Source organism: Marmota flaviventris, chromosome 14 (genome assembly GCF_047511675.1).
Source record: "Marmota flaviventris isolate mMarFla1 chromosome 14, mMarFla1.hap1, whole genome shotgun sequence".
In the NCBI taxonomy this organism is placed as follows: domain Eukaryota; kingdom Metazoa; phylum Chordata; class Mammalia; order Rodentia; family Sciuridae; genus Marmota; species Marmota flaviventris.
Genome location: NC_092511.1, coordinates 59,914,356 through 59,935,416, shown reverse-complemented (window position 1 = coordinate 59,935,416; position 21,061 = coordinate 59,914,356). Strand labels below are relative to the sequence as shown.

The window sequence follows — 21,061 nt, the reverse complement described above, 5'->3', positions numbered from 1 at the left end:
GTCTCTGGTTTAATTCCTAGATCCTTGATCCATTTTGAGTTAACTTTTGTGCATGGTGAGAGATAGAGATTCAATTTCATTTTGTTGCATATGGATTTCCAGTTTTCCCAGCACCATTTGTTGAAGATGCTATCCTTTTTCCAGTGCATGCTTTTAGCACCTTTGTCTAATATAAGGTAGTTGTAATTTTGTGGGTTGGTCTCTGTGTCCTCTATCCTGTACCATCGGTCCACCAGCCTGTTTTGGTGCCAGTACCATGCTGTTTTTGTTAACTACTGCTCTGTAGTATAGTTTAAGATCTGGTATAGCGATACCACCTGTTTCACTCTTCCTGCTTAGAATTGCTTTAGCTATTCTGGGTCTCTTATTTTTCCAGATGAATTTCATGATTGCTTTTTCTATTTCTGTGAGGAATGCTATTAGGATTTTGATCGGAATTGCATTGGATCTGTATAGTGCTTTTGGTAGAATGGTCATTTTAATAATATTAATTCTGCCTATCCATGAGCAAGGTAGATCTTTCCATCTTCTAAAGTCTTCTTCTATTTCTCTCTTTAGGGTTCTATAGTTTTCATTGTATAGATCTTTCACCTCTTTTGTTAAATTGATTCCCAAGTATTTTATTTATTTTTTTTTTTTGAGGATATTGTGAATGGGGTAGTTTTCTTCATTTCCTTTTCAGAGGATTTGTCACTGATATACAAGAATGCCTTTGATTTATGGGTGTTGATTTTATATCCTGCCATTTGCTGAATTCATTTACTAGTTCTAGAAATTTCTTGGTAGAGTTTTTTGGGTCTTCTAGGTATAGAATCATATCGTCAGCAGATAGTGCTAGTTTAAGTTCTTCTTTTCCTATAGTTATTCCTTTAATTTCTTTCATTTGTCTAATTGTTCTGGCCAGTGTTTCAAGAACTATGTTGAATAGAAGTGGTGAGAGAGGGCATCCTGTCTTGTTCCAGATTTTAGAGGGAATGCCTTCAGTTTTTCTTCGTTTCGAATGATGCTGGCCTGAGGCTTAGCGTAGATAGCTTTTACAATGTTGAGGTAAGTTCCTGTTATCCCTAGTTTTTCTAGTGTTTTGAACATAAAGGGGTGCTGTATTTTGTCAAATGCATTTTCTGCATCTATTGAGATGATCATGTGGTTTTTATCTTTAAGTCTATTGATGTGATGAATTACATTTATTGATTTCCGTATGTTGAACCAACCTTGCATCCCGGGGATGAATCCTACTTGATCATGGTGCATGATCTTTTTGATATCTTTTTGTATCCGATTTGCCAGAATTTTATTGAGGATTTTTGCATCTATAGTCATTGGAGATATTGGTCTGAAGTTTTCTTTCTTTGAGGTGTCTTTGTCTGGTTTGGAATCAGGGTGATATTGGCTTTGTAGAATGAATTTGGAAATACTCCCTCTTTTTCTATTTCCTGAAATAGATTGAAGAGTATTGGTATTAGTTCTTCTTTAAAGGTCTTGTAAAACTCGGCTGTATATCCATCTGGTCCTGGGCTTTTCTTGGTTGGTAATCTTTTGATGGCTTCTTCTATTTCTTCACTTGAAATTGGTCTGTTTAAGTTGTGTGTATCTTCCTGACTCAATCTGGGTAGATCATATGACTTAAGGAATTTATCGATGCCTTCACTATCTTTTATTTTATTGGAGTATAAGGTTTCAAAATAATTTCTAATTATCTTCTGTATTTCTGTAGTGTCTGTTGTGATATTGCCTTTTTCATCCTGTATGCTAGTAATTTGGGTTCTCTCTCTTCTTCTCTTCATTAGCATGGCTAAGGGTCTGTCAATCTTATTTATTTTTTCAAAGAACCAACTTTTAGTTTTGTCAATTTTTTCAATTGTTTCTTTTGTTTCAATTTCATTGATTTCAGCTCTGATTTTAATTATTTCTTGTCAGGTAAGACTTTCAATTTTAATGAGCAGTAGAAAAGTCTTCTCTATGTGACAAAGTTTTATTTGCATAACAAGAAAGAGCCATACATTTCCTTGATGTCAGTATCTTTTCTGGGTCTTTTTATACTTACATTGGACAGGCATTCCATAGAGTTTACTTTTTTCTACTAGGGCTTTGATTACTGTTTTTCTGTTAAGATTCTAACATTCATTATCTTTAGCCTATTCCATTCTCCTGAGATGTAGACAAAAATATTACCTGCTGTAAAACACTTGGTACTAGAAGTCAGTAACTGAATATGCCCCCCAAAGAAGCTATAATTATCTGTCTTTCCATAGTTAGCTTTCCTTAGTCATGGTAGTTATGTTCCATAAAGTCACCGTGAACACTGAGTTAGTGAATACTCAACCATTGCTCTTAAGGGATATGTGAGCTTCTTGTCACATATTCATTAGCTGGTCCATGCATAACCTTGATTTATAAATCTTTCTATTTAAAGTACCTTATTTAATATATTGATTTATTACTCTTGAGCTCAGCCACCAGCATTGTACTAATACTTGAATGAAGTGCTAACATGTTTTATCTGTAAGTCACATCAAAAGTCTTTCTGAGCTGGACAACATTTTAGTGCTGTATTTGGGGTCAATTTTAAATAGCAAAATCACCAAAGAAAAGTACAAAAATTCAAAAAACGTGGCACTGCATAGACCATGAAAATGATACTTGTTTACAGTATGAAAACTGAAACAAGAAGGCAGAGTGTTGCCTTATTTGACCTTAACTGGGAACATGTGCATTGAACAATTTAAATTTTTCAAAACTCTGCACATGGTTGTGAATGTCTATGTAAGAATGATGAGTATTTGTTTTGGAGTTACAAATAAATTTTAGCACTTAGGCAAGTTTGCATGTACAGATTCCGTGAATAGTAAAGATTGTACATTCCTTCCCTTGTGATGATAACACCATCAAGCCAGGCTAGAAAGATTGCACCAGCTTCTCTCCTTCCCACCTGATACCACCCATAGCCAATTACGAGGCTGTCTCTCCTAAATATATCTCATTTGTGACTGATCCTTTAGAGTCAAATTTACCTTTTCTTCTTTGTACTCTCTATATTAAAACTTCCAAAATGTCTAAAACTTTTGTTGTCATTAGAACTTACGTCCCAATAATTGAAAAAACCCTTCAGCCTTGTCTCTCGCCATCCCTATACCTTACATCCTGAAGTTTCAGCCATGGAGAACTTCTTTCAAATTCACTAGATGTGTGATGCCTGTTTTTCTTTGAATCTCTTTGTCTCCACTAGGAACATTCTTTCCCTTTTGCTTTACCTGGTCTACTATTCTGACTCATTCTTCAATTAGGAGTATAAATACCATTTTTTTTTCCTGACACTCTGCCCCCAGTAATATATTCCCCCCCCCACACACACACATCCATACCATTCCAAATGCATAGGGTTCTGAAGCTCATTTTGTTTACTTGCCAGTCTTACACTGTACACTATAAATTCAGTGAAGACCGCATTTTCAGTGCCTATCACATGGTAAGTAATTAGGATATATTAAATGACTAGGTTTTCTGTGATATTATTTGTGTTAGTTATCATGAACTCTTTAGAGCAGTATAATATTAGTGATATAAAATGGGAAAGGAACAACCTTTCATTTACTTTTTAAAAAAAAATCTATTTGCTTATGCCTTCAACAGCTTCTGAGTTCTTGTGTTTGTTTTTGTTTTCTTAATGGTAGTGACAGAGAGAGGTTAGGGCTGACGTGAAACCTCTGTACTCTGTAGTTCATCTAGTGACCTATTCGTGAATAGAGAAGTACTTCACCGGTTGGTTACTCAGTTGGACTAGTCAAACATCTTCACAAATTCCACCTTTAAGCATCGAGTTGACAAAATTGGCAGACGAATAGAATAATCAAAAGTGAATTCATTCAGCAGCCACTAAGGAAAATCCAATTCATTTTTGTAAATGGGGGAGCCAGACCTACTAGATAGGTCCTTTCTTTTGTTTTTATTCTATTGAAGAAATATGTGAAAAGCAAAACTGTATCCAGTTTGGAATTAGGTAGAGGTTCATGATTTGATTTCTATATAGAATTTCACCCAATATATTTTCAATCATTTAAAACAAAAAAAAAAAATCAAGTTAATATATTATGGCCTAATTAGAAAGAAGACTTTCCCTAAATTCTCAGGTAAGTGTATCTTGGCTGCAAAGCATGTTGAATATGTAATGTCATACTAGAATAATAAAGGTCCTTTACGGCTGTTAACCTTAAAATGAAAAGCCCTTCAGTGTATATGGAATGTAATTGACATTTAATAATACCACTATGCTGTGACATGGTGACAAGTGGGGGCTAACTTTAACACGCCAAATAGCAGTTTCTACTTTTTTCTTCTTAAATAGAATCATGTGCTTCCTCATTGACTTACGGATGAAGGAAGCGTTGAAATAGCTGTCCTAATATTTGATTTCATTTTATAGGCAGAAAAACTTAAGTGTATACAGTTATAATCACTTTAGCATTTTAAGACTTTTGTTTTTAAGCTATGCCAGGGCCCAACAAACCATGACCCATGGGCCAAATCTGGTCTGTGGTTTTTACATTTTTAAAATCAGAAGAAAAATAATGTTTCATGACAGGTGAAAATTATATGAAGTTCTAATTTCACTCCCCACAAATTAGGTTTTATTGGAACCTAGCCACACTCAAGTCATTTATGTATTATCTGTGGTTGCTTTTGTATGACAACAGAACCAAGTTGAAATAGTTTGCCCACCATCCTAAAATATTTACTGTCCTCCTCTTTACAAAATGTTCACCAACCTCTGAGCTATAGTACTGTGTTTGCATGATGTAGTATGTTAATCCAGCTGTTTAGGACCAATTTAGTAATAAAACAAGTCATATTGAAAAAGTTCTTGAGAATTTTAGGAAGGCATGGAAATTTAACTAGTTTATTGTATATTGCCAGGGTTGGTCATGGCTTTCCACTTTTATCATTGATTTCATCTTTTTAATTTTTAAAAAGATAAGTACTTACATACATGCTTAGTATTTATCAAACACTATTCTAAGAGCTTTTTAACTCTTCTAAATGCTCCTAACAATTATGTGAAGTTGGCATCTCTACAAATGAGAAAACCACAGCATGCATATAAGTGAAAGTTAAATAAATAGTGGAAGGGAAATTATATAGCTATTTATAGCAATTTACAGCTAGTAAGGGGCAGAGTCACAATTTGAATGTAATCACCAGGTTTCAAAGTCAGTGCTCTTTACTACTGTGGCATGCTGTCTTTCTCTTTTTACTTATTTAGAAAAGTCTTGTATTAATATTAGAATTTAGTCATAAGGTGGCATGACATTTTAAAAACTTTGAGCTGCTATAACAAAATACCACGAACTAGGTGGCTTAAAACAAGAGAAATATTTTCTGTCCCCATTTTAGAGACTTGGAATCCAGAATTCAAAGCATCCACAAGGCCATGCTCCCACTCAGACTCTGTAGAATCCTTTCTTAGTTCTGCTGGTGGCCAGCAATCTTTGGTGTTCTTTGGCTTGCAGCTGCACAGTTCCAGTCTCTGCTTCTCATCACATAATGTTCTCCCTGGGTGTCTCCCTTGGTGTCTTTTGTTCTGTTCTTCTAAGGACACCAGGCATATTGTGTTAAGGCAAACCCTACACTGGTATGGCCACATCTTAATTTAACTGTTTTCATCTGCAGTGGCAGTACCTCCAAATAGAGTCATATTACAAGATGCTGGGAAGGACATAAATTTGGGGGGAGACTTTTCAACCCAATACAGAGCTCATGACTGTAGGGCTCATCTGCCAGATTTTGTTCTCTGAGCACCTTTCATTTTAAGTTTAGTAAGTATAAATGAAAAGTGTAAATTGAATATCAAAAAGATTCATTGATTTGTCCCCCGCTCCTTGCTCCTGCTGTTGTTGCTGCCCCCACTCCTCTTCCAAGATGGATTTACTCTTCTCAGTTTCTGCCTTTCCCCCCACTTTCCATTGATCTTGTGCTTCTGATTCATTTGGTTTTATTTTGGACACTTTTCTTCTGGCATGTTCTGTGAGTTTTTTAATGGAAATTTTCTTACCTGTGACTAAAACCTATGGGAAGATGGGTTTGCCTTCATTTTTGTGAATTTGTAGTAATTGACTCAGAAACCAGAGTTGGTGTGCTTGGGGTTGAGTTTTCACCCTCATGGGGTTAGCAAATAAAGTTCAATAAATGGTTACAGTTATTTTTATTTTCTATGATATGACCATTGTTAAAACAGCACATTTTAAGAAATGTTGTGCTGTCTCAAATTCTGGACCTAGAACCTCCTCTTTTTTTTAACCTTGAATCCAGGAGTAATCCAACTGTGACAATTTATATTGTCTGTTTATCTTACAGGGTGCCCGGGAAACATTTGAGAACTACTACCGAAAGCAGAGGCGAAAACAGGCCCGTTTAGTGCTCCAGCCTCCATCTAACATGGTAGGATTACTATTTTCATTTTTCACACATTTACTCTTTTCTTTTCTGATATCTTTCAATTGTGTGTGTGTGTGTGTGTGTGTGTGTGTGTGTGTGTGTTGTGTTTGTGTTTACTCTTATTCTGAGATCATTTTTGGTAGATGTGGGTTGCAGTAAGAATACCAATTAACATTCAATGATTTCTGCATGTTGGACATTGTTCTAAATATAGATATGTATTGTCTCATTTTATTCTCAGTATAACTATGTAAGGTACATGATGCTATTATATTTACCTTATTCTTCAGGGAACTGAACTTCAAGATATTAAATAACTGATTTTAACTTTGTCTTAATGGAACAAAAAAAACCAATAATTTTTTTTCTTTGTTGCAGCATGAAACTTTAGATGGCTATAGGAAGTATTTTAATCAAATTGTAGGGTAAGTATATATTTATTATAGAAATATATTTAAATTCACCTACTTTCAATGCATAGATTTGTGAGACTTGGAAAAATAAATCAGATTTTCCTTGGGAAATTCTTTGTGTTTTCTTTTTAAAATTCTCAAGAAGACAAATTTATTTTTTATTTCCTTGTGATTTAAAAGGAACACCATGCTGGCTTCCGCATTATATTGTTGGAGGATACTTTTTGAATTATAATCTTACTATAGTAGATGTTTTGTTCTCTATTCTTGGTAATATGGCAAAAGTTAGCAAACTTATTCCAAAATGGCTGAAGAGTAAATTATTTTAGGCTGAGTAGGCCACATGAAATGTCACTGCTCTTCAGCTCTATCATAGTCCAAATGCAGCTGTGGACGATTCGTAAATGATGGAGCATGACTGTGTTCCAGTAAAACAATCTTCATTAAAACAGGCAGGTTATAGTTTGGGTCAGGTTATAGTTTGCCACCTTCATCTGTAGTACATATAGTAATATGGAATTATAAGTCCCATATAAACATCCCAAGTACACATAGGGAGCTTGTTCTAATCTTAAAATAATAATTGCCATTAAAAGAAAGGGAAATAAGTTGGATTCTTTCATCAAGTCTCTTTCTTCCTTTATAAAATCAGATTTAGATTGTTTTAGTGTAATTAATAATTTTGACTAAAATGTTATAAAATTCTCTAATAAAGAATAGTTTTAGTACTTGAACATTTAGGCAAGATAACTGAAGTTATGTTTTAAATGCATAATAACAAAAAGCCACAATAAGGATGTTAAAATATAAGTTTGCTTTACAAACCATTTTTAATACTTCGATGAGAAAAATCTACATAAGTGGAATTATTTTGATGTATTTTGTTCTTAAAAATACATATTTCAGCTTTCATTCTCTCTTTAAAACCTATTAGTTTCTTGAAATGTATTTATGACCTGATTTTAAAAAGATTATTGAAATTAGCTTGTGGAATGAAATTGACCAAATTATGCTATATGTACCTATATGAATACACCAAGTAAATTTCACCTTTATGTATGTCTGTAAGGCACCAATTAAAATTATTTGAAAAATAGAAGGAATATCAGTAGAGGAAGGGGAATATGGGGAGGGGGAGAGAGAGGGGGAAATGGGAAGTACTGGGGACTGAAATGGAACAAATTATATTCCATGCATATATGATTATGTCAAAATGAACCCCACTATCATATATAACTGTAATTCACTAATAGAAACTTTGAAAAATTATGTACTATTAAAAAAAGAAATTAGCCTTCATTACTTAGAAACGTTTTCTTCCATTTTAAATAGCGGGATAACATGGTTAACATTTTATAGAAATAGAACTCCATTTTCTGTAGAAGTGATTAAGAGGATATGATCATGGACATAATTATGAGTCTAAGAAGTCATTTCATTTATAATACTGAAAACTTTCTTTGAGAAAAAAAATGAATATTAATGTTGAATTTGATGTCAGCTCCTAATATTCATCAAAACCTAGAGACAGTAATCAGACTGCAATTTCTGACAGTTGTACTCTGTTTTCTCCTCAATCTTAGCTTTTTTGTGGTTGAAGATCACATTTTACATACAACCCAGGGCTTAGTAAATAGAGCCTACATCGATGAACTGTGGGAAATGGCACTTTCAAAGACCATTGCAGCACTCCGTACCCATTCGGTATGTAAGATGCACAAGAGAAATTCCTATTTAGAGCTGGTTATTTATGAACTATTCAGTGTTTTACTCCTTTAAAATCAACATGTATGTCTTTGAATTTACTCATTTGGAGCTATATATGTCTTTCAAAGGCATAGGGAAGTAGCCTCTTCAATTAGGCATATTCTCTAACACTGAGTTCAATTTTGTAGATGCTCTTCACAAAACACAAAATAGCATCTAACATCTATTGATGATTCTGTGTGTGTGTAATGCATCGTTCTATGTATTTTATATACACTGTCTTATTTCATCCACATTACAACCATATAAAGGTAGGTATTATTAATGTATTTATCCTATAGTGTAGGATGCTAAACTCAGAGAAGTCAGGTGACCAGCTTTATGCCACATAATAAGAGATGGAACATGGATTCGAACCTGATCAGAACATGAATTTTTGGTGATAATATAGCATGAATTTTAGGTAGAGGATGCTGGTTTTGAATTAATTATTCATTCATTCTTTCAGTATATTTTAACACTGACTATATGTTTGAAATACAGTTATAAACAAGAGAGAGAAAAACTTTGTTGCCAAAAGTTGTATTTTATTTGGAGATACACAGACAAATAAACAAGAATATCAGGCAGTGCTAATGCAATACAGACAATTAAAATAGAGTGATAGATTAGGGCAACAGGGTACTTGCTATTGATTATTTGGTAAGAAGTGGCATTCTGAGATCAGAATATTATGAAGTCACTATTTATGCAAAGATCAATGAAATTATAATTTTGGGCACAAATAACAGCAGTATAAGGGCTTTTATGTGTACAGTGTTTGAAGAATAACAGTGGGAAGTCAATAACTAGGCAATTTAGTATTTAAAAAAATTTATTAAATGGCCCTACTATCCACCTACTTGTTCTAACTTGAAAGGATCATCATCCCTGATCCTGTAGGTCTCCTTATATAATTCATCAGGAAGAGTCCCAGACACAGAAACAATCACATGCAAAATCCATAGTGGAGCGGGAAGTTTGGCTCAGTGGTAGAGTGCTTGCCTAGCATGCACGAGTTCCTGAGTTCAATCCCCAGCATCACACACACACACACACGCACGCACACACACATACAAACACACAAATACATAAAAGTTTATAGTTGAAGAGAACATGATCAGATTTCATTTTAAATACATTATTTTAACTAAAGTGTGGACAATGGATGAGGGGAAAAAATATGAAGAGAACAATTAGGTTAGTCCAGTATTCTAGACAAGAGGTAGTGAGAGCCTGGATCAACGGATGAGAGCTGATATGGTGATATGTTGACAAATTCTAGAGTTTTTTTTTTTTTAAGAGATGAGATTTAACTGTACTTTCTGATGGATTAGATATAAGAGGTGAGAGGGAAAAAGCTATTAAGGTAATGCCTAAGCTTATATGGTCCATTATAAAGAAAAGAGATTTAGTTTCCTCACAGTTTTGGAGATTTTAGTCCATGACTGATTGGTCCTATTGCTTTGGACCTGTGTAATTTACCTGCGCGGTCAATTACATGGAGTCAGCAGTACTCTGTGAAGGAAGCCCAGTCACCTCCTGGCCAGAAATGAGAGGGAGGAGAGAGGAGAGAAGAGGGGGAGGGACAAGGAAGACTACCTTTATTTTATATTTTAATGGACTTTAAAATATTTTATTATCGCTTAATAAAGCATATATGTGATATGTATGGTAAATACTGTTTCTTAGTTTCATGTGTCTTTTCTCTGCTTTTCTGCAGCTTTTTAGAAGCTATAAAAATTTTTGTGTAGTTCAATTGATCTTTTACTTTGTAAATTATATCTTCTTTATTTCAAAGAATATATCATTATTTGTATTTGAATTTAGTACTTCTGTAGTTGCTTTTTCTTACATATACATTGCAAACATAAAAATGTTTATTTTAACACCTGGTATGAGATTGGATTCCATCTTTACTTTGAAAATGACTCATTATTCCCAGTAACATTATTGTAATTATCTATTGTCTTACTTAACTTGCACTGCCCTAACAAAATACCATAGACTTCATGGATTAAATAGTAGAATTTTATTTTTTCCACGTCCTGAGAATAAAAGTTGGAAATTAGGGTGCCAATATGTTCATTTCCCGATGAGAGCTTTCTTGGCATACAGAATGCTGCCTTCTTTACTCAGTGTGTACCCTCAGACAGAGAGAGAGAGAGAGAGAGAGAGAGAGAGAGAGAGAGAGTGTGCGAACAAGAAACAGAAAATACTTTCTCATGACTCCTCCTTTTATAAGGAAACCAATCCCATTGGATTGGGGTCTCACCTAATCTTCTTCTTTGGCATTAATTACCATCCAAAGGCCCCTTCCCCACAAGAAGCCCCATGATGGATTAGGACTTAAACATATGAATTTTGGGAGACACAACATTCAATCCATTACATCCTTTCCTTTATATATTTTGAAGATCACCTTTGTCATATAATAAAATATTATATGTACACTGAGGTCTTTTTCTAGGTTGAATGATTCATTCCCCACTTTCCTTGAGCCAATAAACACTGTTGTAATTATTATATCTGAAATTATATAATTATTATATCTGATAAACACTGTTGTAATTTTATATTTGAAATTATTTAATTTTTTATTGGGCATGCATATCCTTTTCAATCTTTTAAAAGTACAATAATTATTTATCCTCTTATTCTTCCAGATAAGCTTGAGAATCAAGATTCAGTTTATTATATCCCTCCTACCCTGTGTACTCCTGTACACCAAATTTGGGATTCAGTTTTGTTGTGCAATAAATCTGTAAATTAAAATGTATATAATTGGCATAGGGGTTCCTGCAATCAGTCTCCCACAAGTACTGAGGAACAGCTGTACAAAAAACTAAAAACCATTAAATTATATAATTTAAGTGGGAAAGCTGTATTGTATGGGAATTATATATCAACAGAGTTATTAAAAAATAATTCAGCATTTCACAGATTGACTCACTGAACCATTTTATCCATCAAGAGACAAAATGATTGGTGCCACAGATGCTAATTGTATTTCATGACACCATTTATTGTATTATCATTACCCAGCAAGCCAGACAAAATGAGGGCAACCCAAATATCTAAACAAATCTCAAAATAAACATTATAACTGAGTGATTACTTTATTTTTTTATAAAAAATGTTATACTCCCCCCCAACTTTATGTGTGGCTATTAAAATGATTTTTTTTTCTGATTGAATTAATAGTATAGTTTGGGATATTTTGAAAGATAAACATTTTCATATATTAATATATGCAGAATTCTTAACGCTGATTTCAAACCTGGTAAAGATTTATATAATGCATCTCACTTAGAAATGAAATTTAGCAATACATTCTGACTTATTCTGGTTCCACCTTGGATTTTTCAATTTTACAGTGGTGCAAAGGTGATATGGGTTCAGTAGATACTGTACTGCAAATATGGGAGTTTTAACTTTTCTTGAGCTAACATGGGTGATGTGATGCTTTTTTAGAATGCTGGGTAGTGACATTTAATAAAACATACCATAAATTTATGATAAGTTCTCTCAATAAATTATGAAAACAGGATTTAATTCAGCTTATCATGATAAAAGCCATTCTTTTAAAAGCCTATAATATTAAATTTAATTACCATTAGTTCTATTTGTATATTGTGCTTGAAGTCATTTGCAGTGTTGTAAGCACCACAAAATAAATAAATAAAAAGCATAAATCTTTGAGAAGAAAAAATCTTGTCAGTTTTGCACATATAATTTGATACATTGAAAATTCAAAGAATTAACAAAAATTGTAATTAATAGATGGGTTCACTAAAATTCTTGGATAAAAAAATCATTATATAAAATTTTTCATGTTTTTATAATTTTGGAATAAAGTTGAAAAATTTTAGATTTGAAAGACAAAATTTATACAATAGCATAAATAAGAATTAGTTAGAAGTAGATGTAACAAAAAGTGATCACCATGAAGAAAAATTCTAAGAATATTATTGAGAATTAAAATTAAAGAAGATCAAAGTAAAACTGAGATACATATCATGTTCATTTATTGTAAGTTATTATTATAAAATTATTATTCTTTTAAGATTTATCAATAGACCTGGTTTAATGGCAATCAAAATTCGAATTCTTTTATTATTGGTAGGATGGGTGCCTTACAACCTGATTATAATATTTTTTAAGCCAGTACAAAAGCCAAGAGCAAATAAGAGACTTAAAACTGCTCGAATATAAAATCTATTAATTAAAAAAATACAAACAAATGAAAAACTAAGGAAAGACATGGGAATGATTATCATCAAAGTCCGAATGAATGTTGTTTCTGTGACTAAGGAGGGATGAAGTTGTGATTAAAGCCCCCAACAGGGGCTGGCCTGCCGCTGGGGTTCTGTTTTGTTTAAAGGGCAAAATTGTGCATACAGGTTTTATTCATTTTTGTTTATGTGTACTATATTCATAATGTTAAGAAATGTAAGGAAAGAGGGAAATGATGAAAACAAGCCAAAGAAGGTTAATCCAAAATAAAACATGGATTCTTTGAAATTTATGTCTATCAGATAGTGAAATTCAATTCAAATATTAAATGGAGAAAAAAGAGTAAGAAGATGTGAGCAAGAAGATGAAGTCAAATGTATGTCCCAAAATACAAGGCAAAGTCACAGAGAGATAGAAATATGAAAGGAAAGCTAAGAAACATGGATATTGATATTGACTGTGGGATATATTTGATAAGAGATTCAGAAAGAAAAGATAGTGATAAATGAGGGGACTGTAATAACAAAATAAGAGAAAAAAAATTTCCTACAGTGAACAAAACCAGATTCTTGAGGTTGAAAGGATTGAGGACCAAGTAGATAAATGACAGGAGACAAATTTTTATATCTAATCCTTTATATTTTAGTTGGAGGGCAAAAGAAAGGGGTTTTCAAACATGAGGATTCTGAGTTTACTCTTATCTGCCCTATCTTTGAAAGATTCTTACTGGTCTTCTGCAAAAATGAGAAGAAAATCCAAAACATAAAATGAAATCAGATTAAATAAAATGTACAAAAAAGGATACCATTCATAGAGTAATCCAGCTAACTAAATATGTGACTATTTGTAATGTTCAATGATATCAATAATTCCTACAAAAGGAGAGAGATCATGTTCAAAATATTTTAATGAAGACACTAGATTATTTTAAGAGTGGGCTGAGAGGATATAAGTGATTAAGCACTATAACATAATTAAAATGCTCTTATATAATAGAAACATGAAAGAAAAATTTAAAAGAAATCATTGAACCCACTTGAATCAAAGTGTGAAATATGATATATCAAGAACTATGTAATGTTTTGAACAGCCAACAATAAAAACTTAAAAAAAATAAAATAAAAATAAATAAAAGAAATCATTGTATGTAGAAAACTTAAAATAGCATGACTTGAATAGGTCCCAATATGTCCCAGGAAATATTAAAGAGTTAGGAAGTTTTGTAGTATGATTACTAGGATGTAGTCATAAATTAAAATTACCTAAAGAGATTGAAATAAAAAGGAAAAACTGAGGGGCTGGGGTTGTGGCTCAGCGGTAGAGCGCTCACCTAGCACATGCGGGGCTCTGGGTTCGATCCTCAGTGCCACATAAAAATAAAATAAAGGTGTTGTGTTCAACACAACTAAAAATATTTTTTAAAAAATTAGAAAAGGAACAATGAAATGACAATATGGTAGGAGGCAAATAGAACCAAAGTTAAAGAACCTCAAATGGAAGAACAGAGGGATATTTTGTATTGATATTATTTATTTATTTAATAAATACATGACAATAGTGGAATGCATTACACTCATTATTACCCATATACAACACAAATTTTCATAACTCTGTATATAAAGTATGTTCACGCTAAATTATGCCATTATACATGTACTTTTTTGTATTATAATTCTTAATACACATATATATCATAATTTTTCATATCTCTGTTTGTATCAAATCTTCATACATGTATTATGTATAATGATAACCATCACATTCCACCATGCTTGCTAATCCCCTTTCCCCCCCTTTCCCTTCCACCTCTCTTCCCTATCTAGAAATAATCTTCCTTCTATACTCTCCCTCCCTACCTCACTTTGAGTCACCCTCAATTATATCAGAGAAAACATTTGTTTTTTGGCATTGGCTAACTTCACTTAGCATTATCTTCTCTAATGCCATCCATTTACCTGCAAATGCCATGATTATGTTCTTTTTTAGTGCTGAGTGATATTCCATTGTGTATAAATGCCACATTTTTTTTTTTTTATCCATTCATCCACTGAAGGACATCTAGGTTGGTTTCCTAGTTTATCTATTGTGAATTGTGCTGCTATGAATTTGATATTAGTTTTAACCTACCAAAAAGACAAAAGTCTTTATAAGGGCAATATGTATGAAACCAAATCTGTTTGTAATAAGAAGAGAAATTGACAGACTTCATCATTAGGGGAAATTCAACATACCTCTTTTTGGAATTGAGGTTAAGTAGAGATAAGAATCAAAATAATAACTGAGAAAAATCATAATATCTAAAATCAATGTTAAAAATAGTAATATATATATTTTTATCCTGTCTATAGAAATGATATTCCATAATTATTGAATTTTCAGATTCATTGATATGATATTATACATGGGCCTTATTGATAATTTTTAAAATTTTCCTCTTATTTGTGTTTATTTTTACTTTTGCATTCCTTGTATTGTTTAATATTGTTTTCTCTGTTGTGCAACCAGATTTGCCTGTTATTGTTTTATTTTTAACTTTATAAATGCTCTTATATAATAGAAGCTCGAAACATTGTATATAGAAACATGAAACATTGTATATAGAAAACTTAAAATAGCATGACTTGAATAGGTCCTAATATGTCATTTGTCAGAAGAAATATTAAAGAGTTAGGAAGTTTTGTAGTATGATTACTAGGATGAAGTCATAAATTTTGGTTTAAATGATTAACTCTTTTATGTTTTATTTAAGCCATTAATTTGTGCTTTTAATTTTATTAATTTCATTTTTTGACTTAATTATGGTTTATTTGCCCTCCACCCTAGTTTCATGAATTCAGTGCTTAGTTTGATTATTTTCTGTCTTTCTTTTTCGTTTTCTAATAGTTGCCTATTTGGATATAAAGTTATTTTGAAAGTGGCTTTAGCCATATATTATAGGTTTTGGTCTGAATGTTTTTATTGTTATTTAGAAATAATCTGAAGCAATTTTGATTTCTATTTTAGGCAAAGATTTATAGTGTATGTTTTAATTTTTAAGTGCTGAAAATGTAGACTGTGGCTATTGAACTCTATCCAGATGTTCCCTGACTGGTTCTGTTGATACTTTGTACCACAAAATGGTCAGGTCCTTTCTACAAGAGCCTTCCCCAGGTGGAGTGTTAATCACTTTAATAAATAAAAATTTAGTTGTATTTTTCTTCATTAAGAGGTCTTTTCCCCCTTTGTTTTTATTTTCCTTTAGTCTTACTGCTCTGATCCAAACCTTGTGTTAGATTTGAAGAACCTTATTGTGCTTTTTGCTGACACACTTCAGGTATGTGAGTTCTGTTTACATATGCTCATCTAGCTTAAGGTTTCATCAATACTGACTCTTGTCATATCTACGTAAGCTTGGGTAAGTACTTTAGTCCTTAGTAGTTTTTTCTTTTCCTAGAGGTAGACCTTTTTATCTATTTGTAGCATTTCCTAGGTTTCACCTTTTATGTGATATATAAACACCTTTGTGTTATAAAATACAATATAAAAACACCTTTATAGGGGAGCTGGGGTTGTGGCTCAGTGGTAGAGCGCTCGCCCAGCAGGTGTGAGGACCTGGGTTCTCTCCTCAGCAGCACATAAAAATACATAAATAAAATAAAGGTATTGGGTGCAACTACAACAAAAAAAATGTTTTTATAAGTACTTCCCACCCCCTTTTTTTTCTCTCATATCAAACCAATTAATCAACTTGCCACATTAGTTTTTAAAAAATGTTCTTAATTTGGGAATGGCACCTGAATGACTTTGTGGTTTGGTTAACTAACATCTTGAATAATGATGGTTGATTTGAACAACATAGTATCTTCAGCAGAGTAGCTTAGATGTGGTGAAATGGTACCATCTTTGTTTTCTTTCCTTATTCTCTAAGGCTGTTACTATAGGCAATAAAAGTTAAAGAGGAGTGAAAGGGAGAACTTTGCTTACAGCATACCTACCATATATTGATTTTAATTTTTATCATTTATTTTTTCTGACTGGCTTAGCCATTTTTGTATGTTTCCTTTAATTTTTGTGAAATAAACACTAAGTGTTAGGATGGGAATAGAAGATTTTCCCACATGGTTTCATTGAAATTGTCCAAAGAACAAAATGTCTTTCAGTGCCTAATCCTTCTTATGTTGCTTTAAAAAGCCACCTTAGAAAATGAAGTTATTTTCTTATTTTGTTTCAGGTTTATGGTTTTCCTGTAAATCAACTTTTTGACATGCTGTTAGAAATCAGAGACCAGTATAGTGAAACTCTACTGAAGAAGTGGGCAGGTATTTTCAGGTGAGAAACTGTAGTCATACGTGTCCAAATGTGTACGCACATCTTTATGTACAGGATTTTCAGATGTAATGCAAGTAAGAATATGTGGCATATAAGTTTCTAGTTACTCCAGGTTATGTTCCAGAATTCAGATGAAATTTGATAATATTAAAAAATGATATTCCCAAGATATCCAGTCTTCTTAGTTGGGAATGTCAGAGTCATTGTTTCATACCATCGGGATCAACTTGTGTCTTATTCCAATTTTTAGTTTTCTCTAAGGATCATATCTAGTTTTATATCTCACGTATGTGGTAGTGGCATTTGTGCCTTTATGAATAATTTCAGCTTTGGGGAAACTGTGTTGAGGATACAGCCATGTTATCTGTCATTTTTCTTCTTCATCCTCAGAAACAGTGGATTAGTATAGTCCACTATTTAAGCCATGTTTTTTTGAATAGTTACTACAACTTGCATTCAATAATAAGAAAGTTATTCTGTTACAACTTACACTCAAAAATATGTCTTAGGATTGTTTTCTAAGCACATACCCTATGCCAACTCATTGTCTTTAAAACTTATTCCTTTAAGTGATCTTCTTGCCTTTTGCGTGATGCCTTCCCTTGATTAGATTATCCTGCTTTCAAAGTATTATAGTTTTAAGATCTTACGTGATTCTTTTAATCTTATTTTTTATAGTTCATGAACATAACCTTGATCATCATTTAGACAGACTCACTTGTATATTAATGTAAATACTTATACTTCCAAAAATCTGTATTTATTTAATGGTGATAATTGTTCTTAGGGGAGGGTTATCTCTATAGAATTTTCTGAAAATTAACAACAGGATAATGCTACAATCTTAAGTCCTTCTGTTATGGTGCTTTCACTCACTCCAGTGAGTTTCATGTTTTGATTTTGGTCAGCTGGTTTCTGTTTTTAGAGAACCCCCAGTCTAGTTAAGGAGAGAAAAATTATAGATGAACATAATGTGTGATTAATATAGAGTAGTAGATGAAGTAAATGAGCACAATTTAGATTTATGATAAAAGTTACTTATTCTACCTGCCAGTTTCAAAAGTTAGAATATCTAGCACAGGATTAAAAAACATAATTATTATCACATATTTCTTGTGAAAACAAACAGAAACAACTTCTTTGTCTTTTCTAGAGTATACACTCTTATTATTTACTTCTCGCTTGCCTTAAAATTTTCTGTCCCATTTTTGAATCTCAAATACTGCAAGATCATGTTTACAATTGTCTTCTATTTGTTTCAGAGCATAGTTTTCTTTCTGACTTCTTTAAAAATTGATCTTAGGGCTGGGTAAAGTATAAAGTGCTTGCCTAGCATATATGAGGCAAGCACTTTATTCCCCAGCACCAAACAAACAAACAAAAAAAGAAGTTTTTTAAAAGATGCTTTAAAAATCAATTTAATGTACATGTATGGATTTGTTAAAAAAAAGTACAATTATGTACAACTATAATGCACCAATTAAAATGAGGAAATAAAAAATAAAAAAGTTGATTTTATCTTGAGCCAAATGGCTGTATTATAGAAGATATATATACACACACACACACACACAAATGGGCACTGGGAGTGTGACTTCGAAGTTGTGATATATGTATATAGCCATTGGCTGTTGGTGTTCATCATAAAATTGCTTGTGATTTACCCACCACCTCTCTTTCCCTCCTTCCCTTTCTTCCATTATTGTTTTTTATAGAAACATACTTGATTCTGACAACTACAGTCCCATACCAGTAACAAGTGAGGAGATGTATAAAAAGGTGGTAGGACAATTCCCGTTCCAAGATACAGAGCTGGAAAAGGTAAGGAATACTTTCAAATAAACTTCCCTGGTTGTTTTGACATTCTGTAGAAGCTTTAATTAGATCAGTTTCATTGAAAATGATGACCTTCTCCCCAGTGGATTAGAATTCTAATGCACTTCCACGCATTGTCTTTGGTACTTAGAACAGAATTCCCTGATATGGCACTCAGTAGATGGCATTGGGGTCCAGTAACCTCTGAAGGGTTTGGAGGACTGCTGGGGATATTCCAATTTGGTTTACACTCTGAAATGCTTGTTTTTATTATGCTCTTAAGACCATTTGTCCCCAGAATTCACAGTAAAATGTACCTCTGGGGGTATACATTTCTGTTATTTTTGACAATCTGTTGTGGATGTCTTCACTACCATGGTAAAAGAGAACAGTTTCATCACCCTCCCATATTTCCTCATGCTGCCCCACTCTGATTAACCCCTCCCATCACTTCCATACTTGAAAACACCAGTCTGGTCTCTATTTGTTTTTTTCAGAGTGCCATATAAATGGGATCATGTAGTATAACCTTTTGAGACTGACTTCTTTAACTAGTGTAATGCTTTTGAGACTTGTCTAAGTTGTTGGATATATCAGTAGTTCATTTCTTTTTATTACTGAGCATGTGCTAAAATTTGTTTAGCCTTCCACATGTTGAAGAACATTCGGATTTTTTTTAAATTTTAATTAAGCCCCCCACCTTTTTTTATAGTGTCAGAAAACTTTTGAAGACATTCTTTTAAATTTGAGCTTGTTAAGCAGACAGTTCCCAGTGTGGAAGAAAGTTCATTTTGTGTTTTAAATAATTTTTAAGTATATCCATTGTATGTTTGTGACTTCCTTTCATTAATTCTTGCATTTACAGCAACCATTCCCTAAAAAGTTTCCTTTCTCTGAATTTGTGCCAAAAGTTTACAACCAAATTAAAGAATTTATCTATGCATGTCTGAAGTTTTCAGAAGATCTTCATCTAAGGTACAGTATGAAAGAGTCAAAAATGAAGATTGTGGCCCTCTCTAAATAAAAATTTTGACAATTTTTCAATAGTGCCTTCATCTGTGATTTTGATTTTTAATATTAGCTCTTTGCTACATGACACTTTTATTTTTATAGTTCTTTATAGTCAAAGGAAAAGATGGCAATTTAAGAATAGTTTTAAAATTAATATTACCTATCTTATTTTTATTTTTAACAGATTTCTATCTTAATACTTTTATTAAGGAGAACTCACTGGAAAATTGTAGTATAACATACTAATTTTAATATTCTGTTTAATGAAATTTTAAGGCCAGAAGAAAAATAGTCGATAAGATTCTTTGGAAACATTATTATTGCTCTGCTTATGTATATATGTTTCGGTATGTGTTAGACTATGGGCTTTTTTTTTCTTTGTTCATTTATTGGTTTATTTACCATACATTATGGCCAGTGTATTACATTAGATACTGCTTGGTAGTAAAGACAGTGAGATGTTAAAAATAGGGTCTCTATCTTCAAGGAGTATCTCATTTAATTAAAGGACTTAACAATTAATGGTACAAACTAGAGATAAACAGGAACAACATAGGATCCAGCATTAACACAAATTTAGAATGTTCAAAAAGACCTCTTGTAGGATAAAAACAGTATCTTTTATACAACACGACTTCTGCTGTATTCAACTCAATAAATTAAAAAAAAAATTTGAATGAATGAATGGAAAGTATAGTACACTGGGCCACTTTAAATTTAGTTTACCTTGGGTAAAATCTAAATGGTTCAAATTTCTTTTACTTGCATGAACACTATATTAAAATTTTGCCTGAAAACTCTCTTTGACTTGTTTCACATTGAAAGTTTAAATTGAATATTCAAGTTGGAGGCATTTTATAGTTACTTTTTACTCTTTGGTTGACATTTATCTTCTATCCTAGAGTTATTTGCCTTATAACCTGGAGTGACAGAGAATATTAAATCAATCATAGCTGTTTTAGGATGATGATTAATATGGCATATAAGACAATATATATATAAACAGTTCTCTTAAACACGAGGATCTCAAAAATCTCAGTCCAGTGTTTCTCTTGTTTTATATCTCTTTAAGGTAATCATTGTCTTAAATGAAAGTTCCATTT

The 21,061-nt window shown here is 32.5% G+C and overlaps 1 protein-coding gene across 3 annotated transcripts in view; it reads left to right on the top strand.

Moving 5' to 3' along the window:
* The window catches only part of Exoc6b (exocyst complex component 6B), a 625,817-nt gene that overhangs the window by 314,457 nt on the left and 290,299 nt on the right, over positions 1-21,061 (top strand). For all 3 annotated transcript variants that reach the window (XM_071601708.1, XM_027934392.3, XM_027934391.2), the window contains 7 exons: positions 6,349-6,432; positions 6,808-6,854; positions 8,426-8,546; positions 16,066-16,137; positions 17,035-17,132; positions 18,848-18,953; positions 19,813-19,922. In XM_071601708.1, the coding sequence (XP_071457809.1) occupies positions 6,349-6,432; positions 6,808-6,854; positions 8,426-8,546; positions 16,066-16,137; positions 17,035-17,132; positions 18,848-18,953; positions 19,813-19,922 (638 nt within the window). The remainder of the gene's footprint in view (positions 1-6,348; positions 6,433-6,807; positions 6,855-8,425; positions 8,547-16,065; positions 16,138-17,034; positions 17,133-18,847; positions 18,954-19,812; positions 19,923-21,061) is intronic.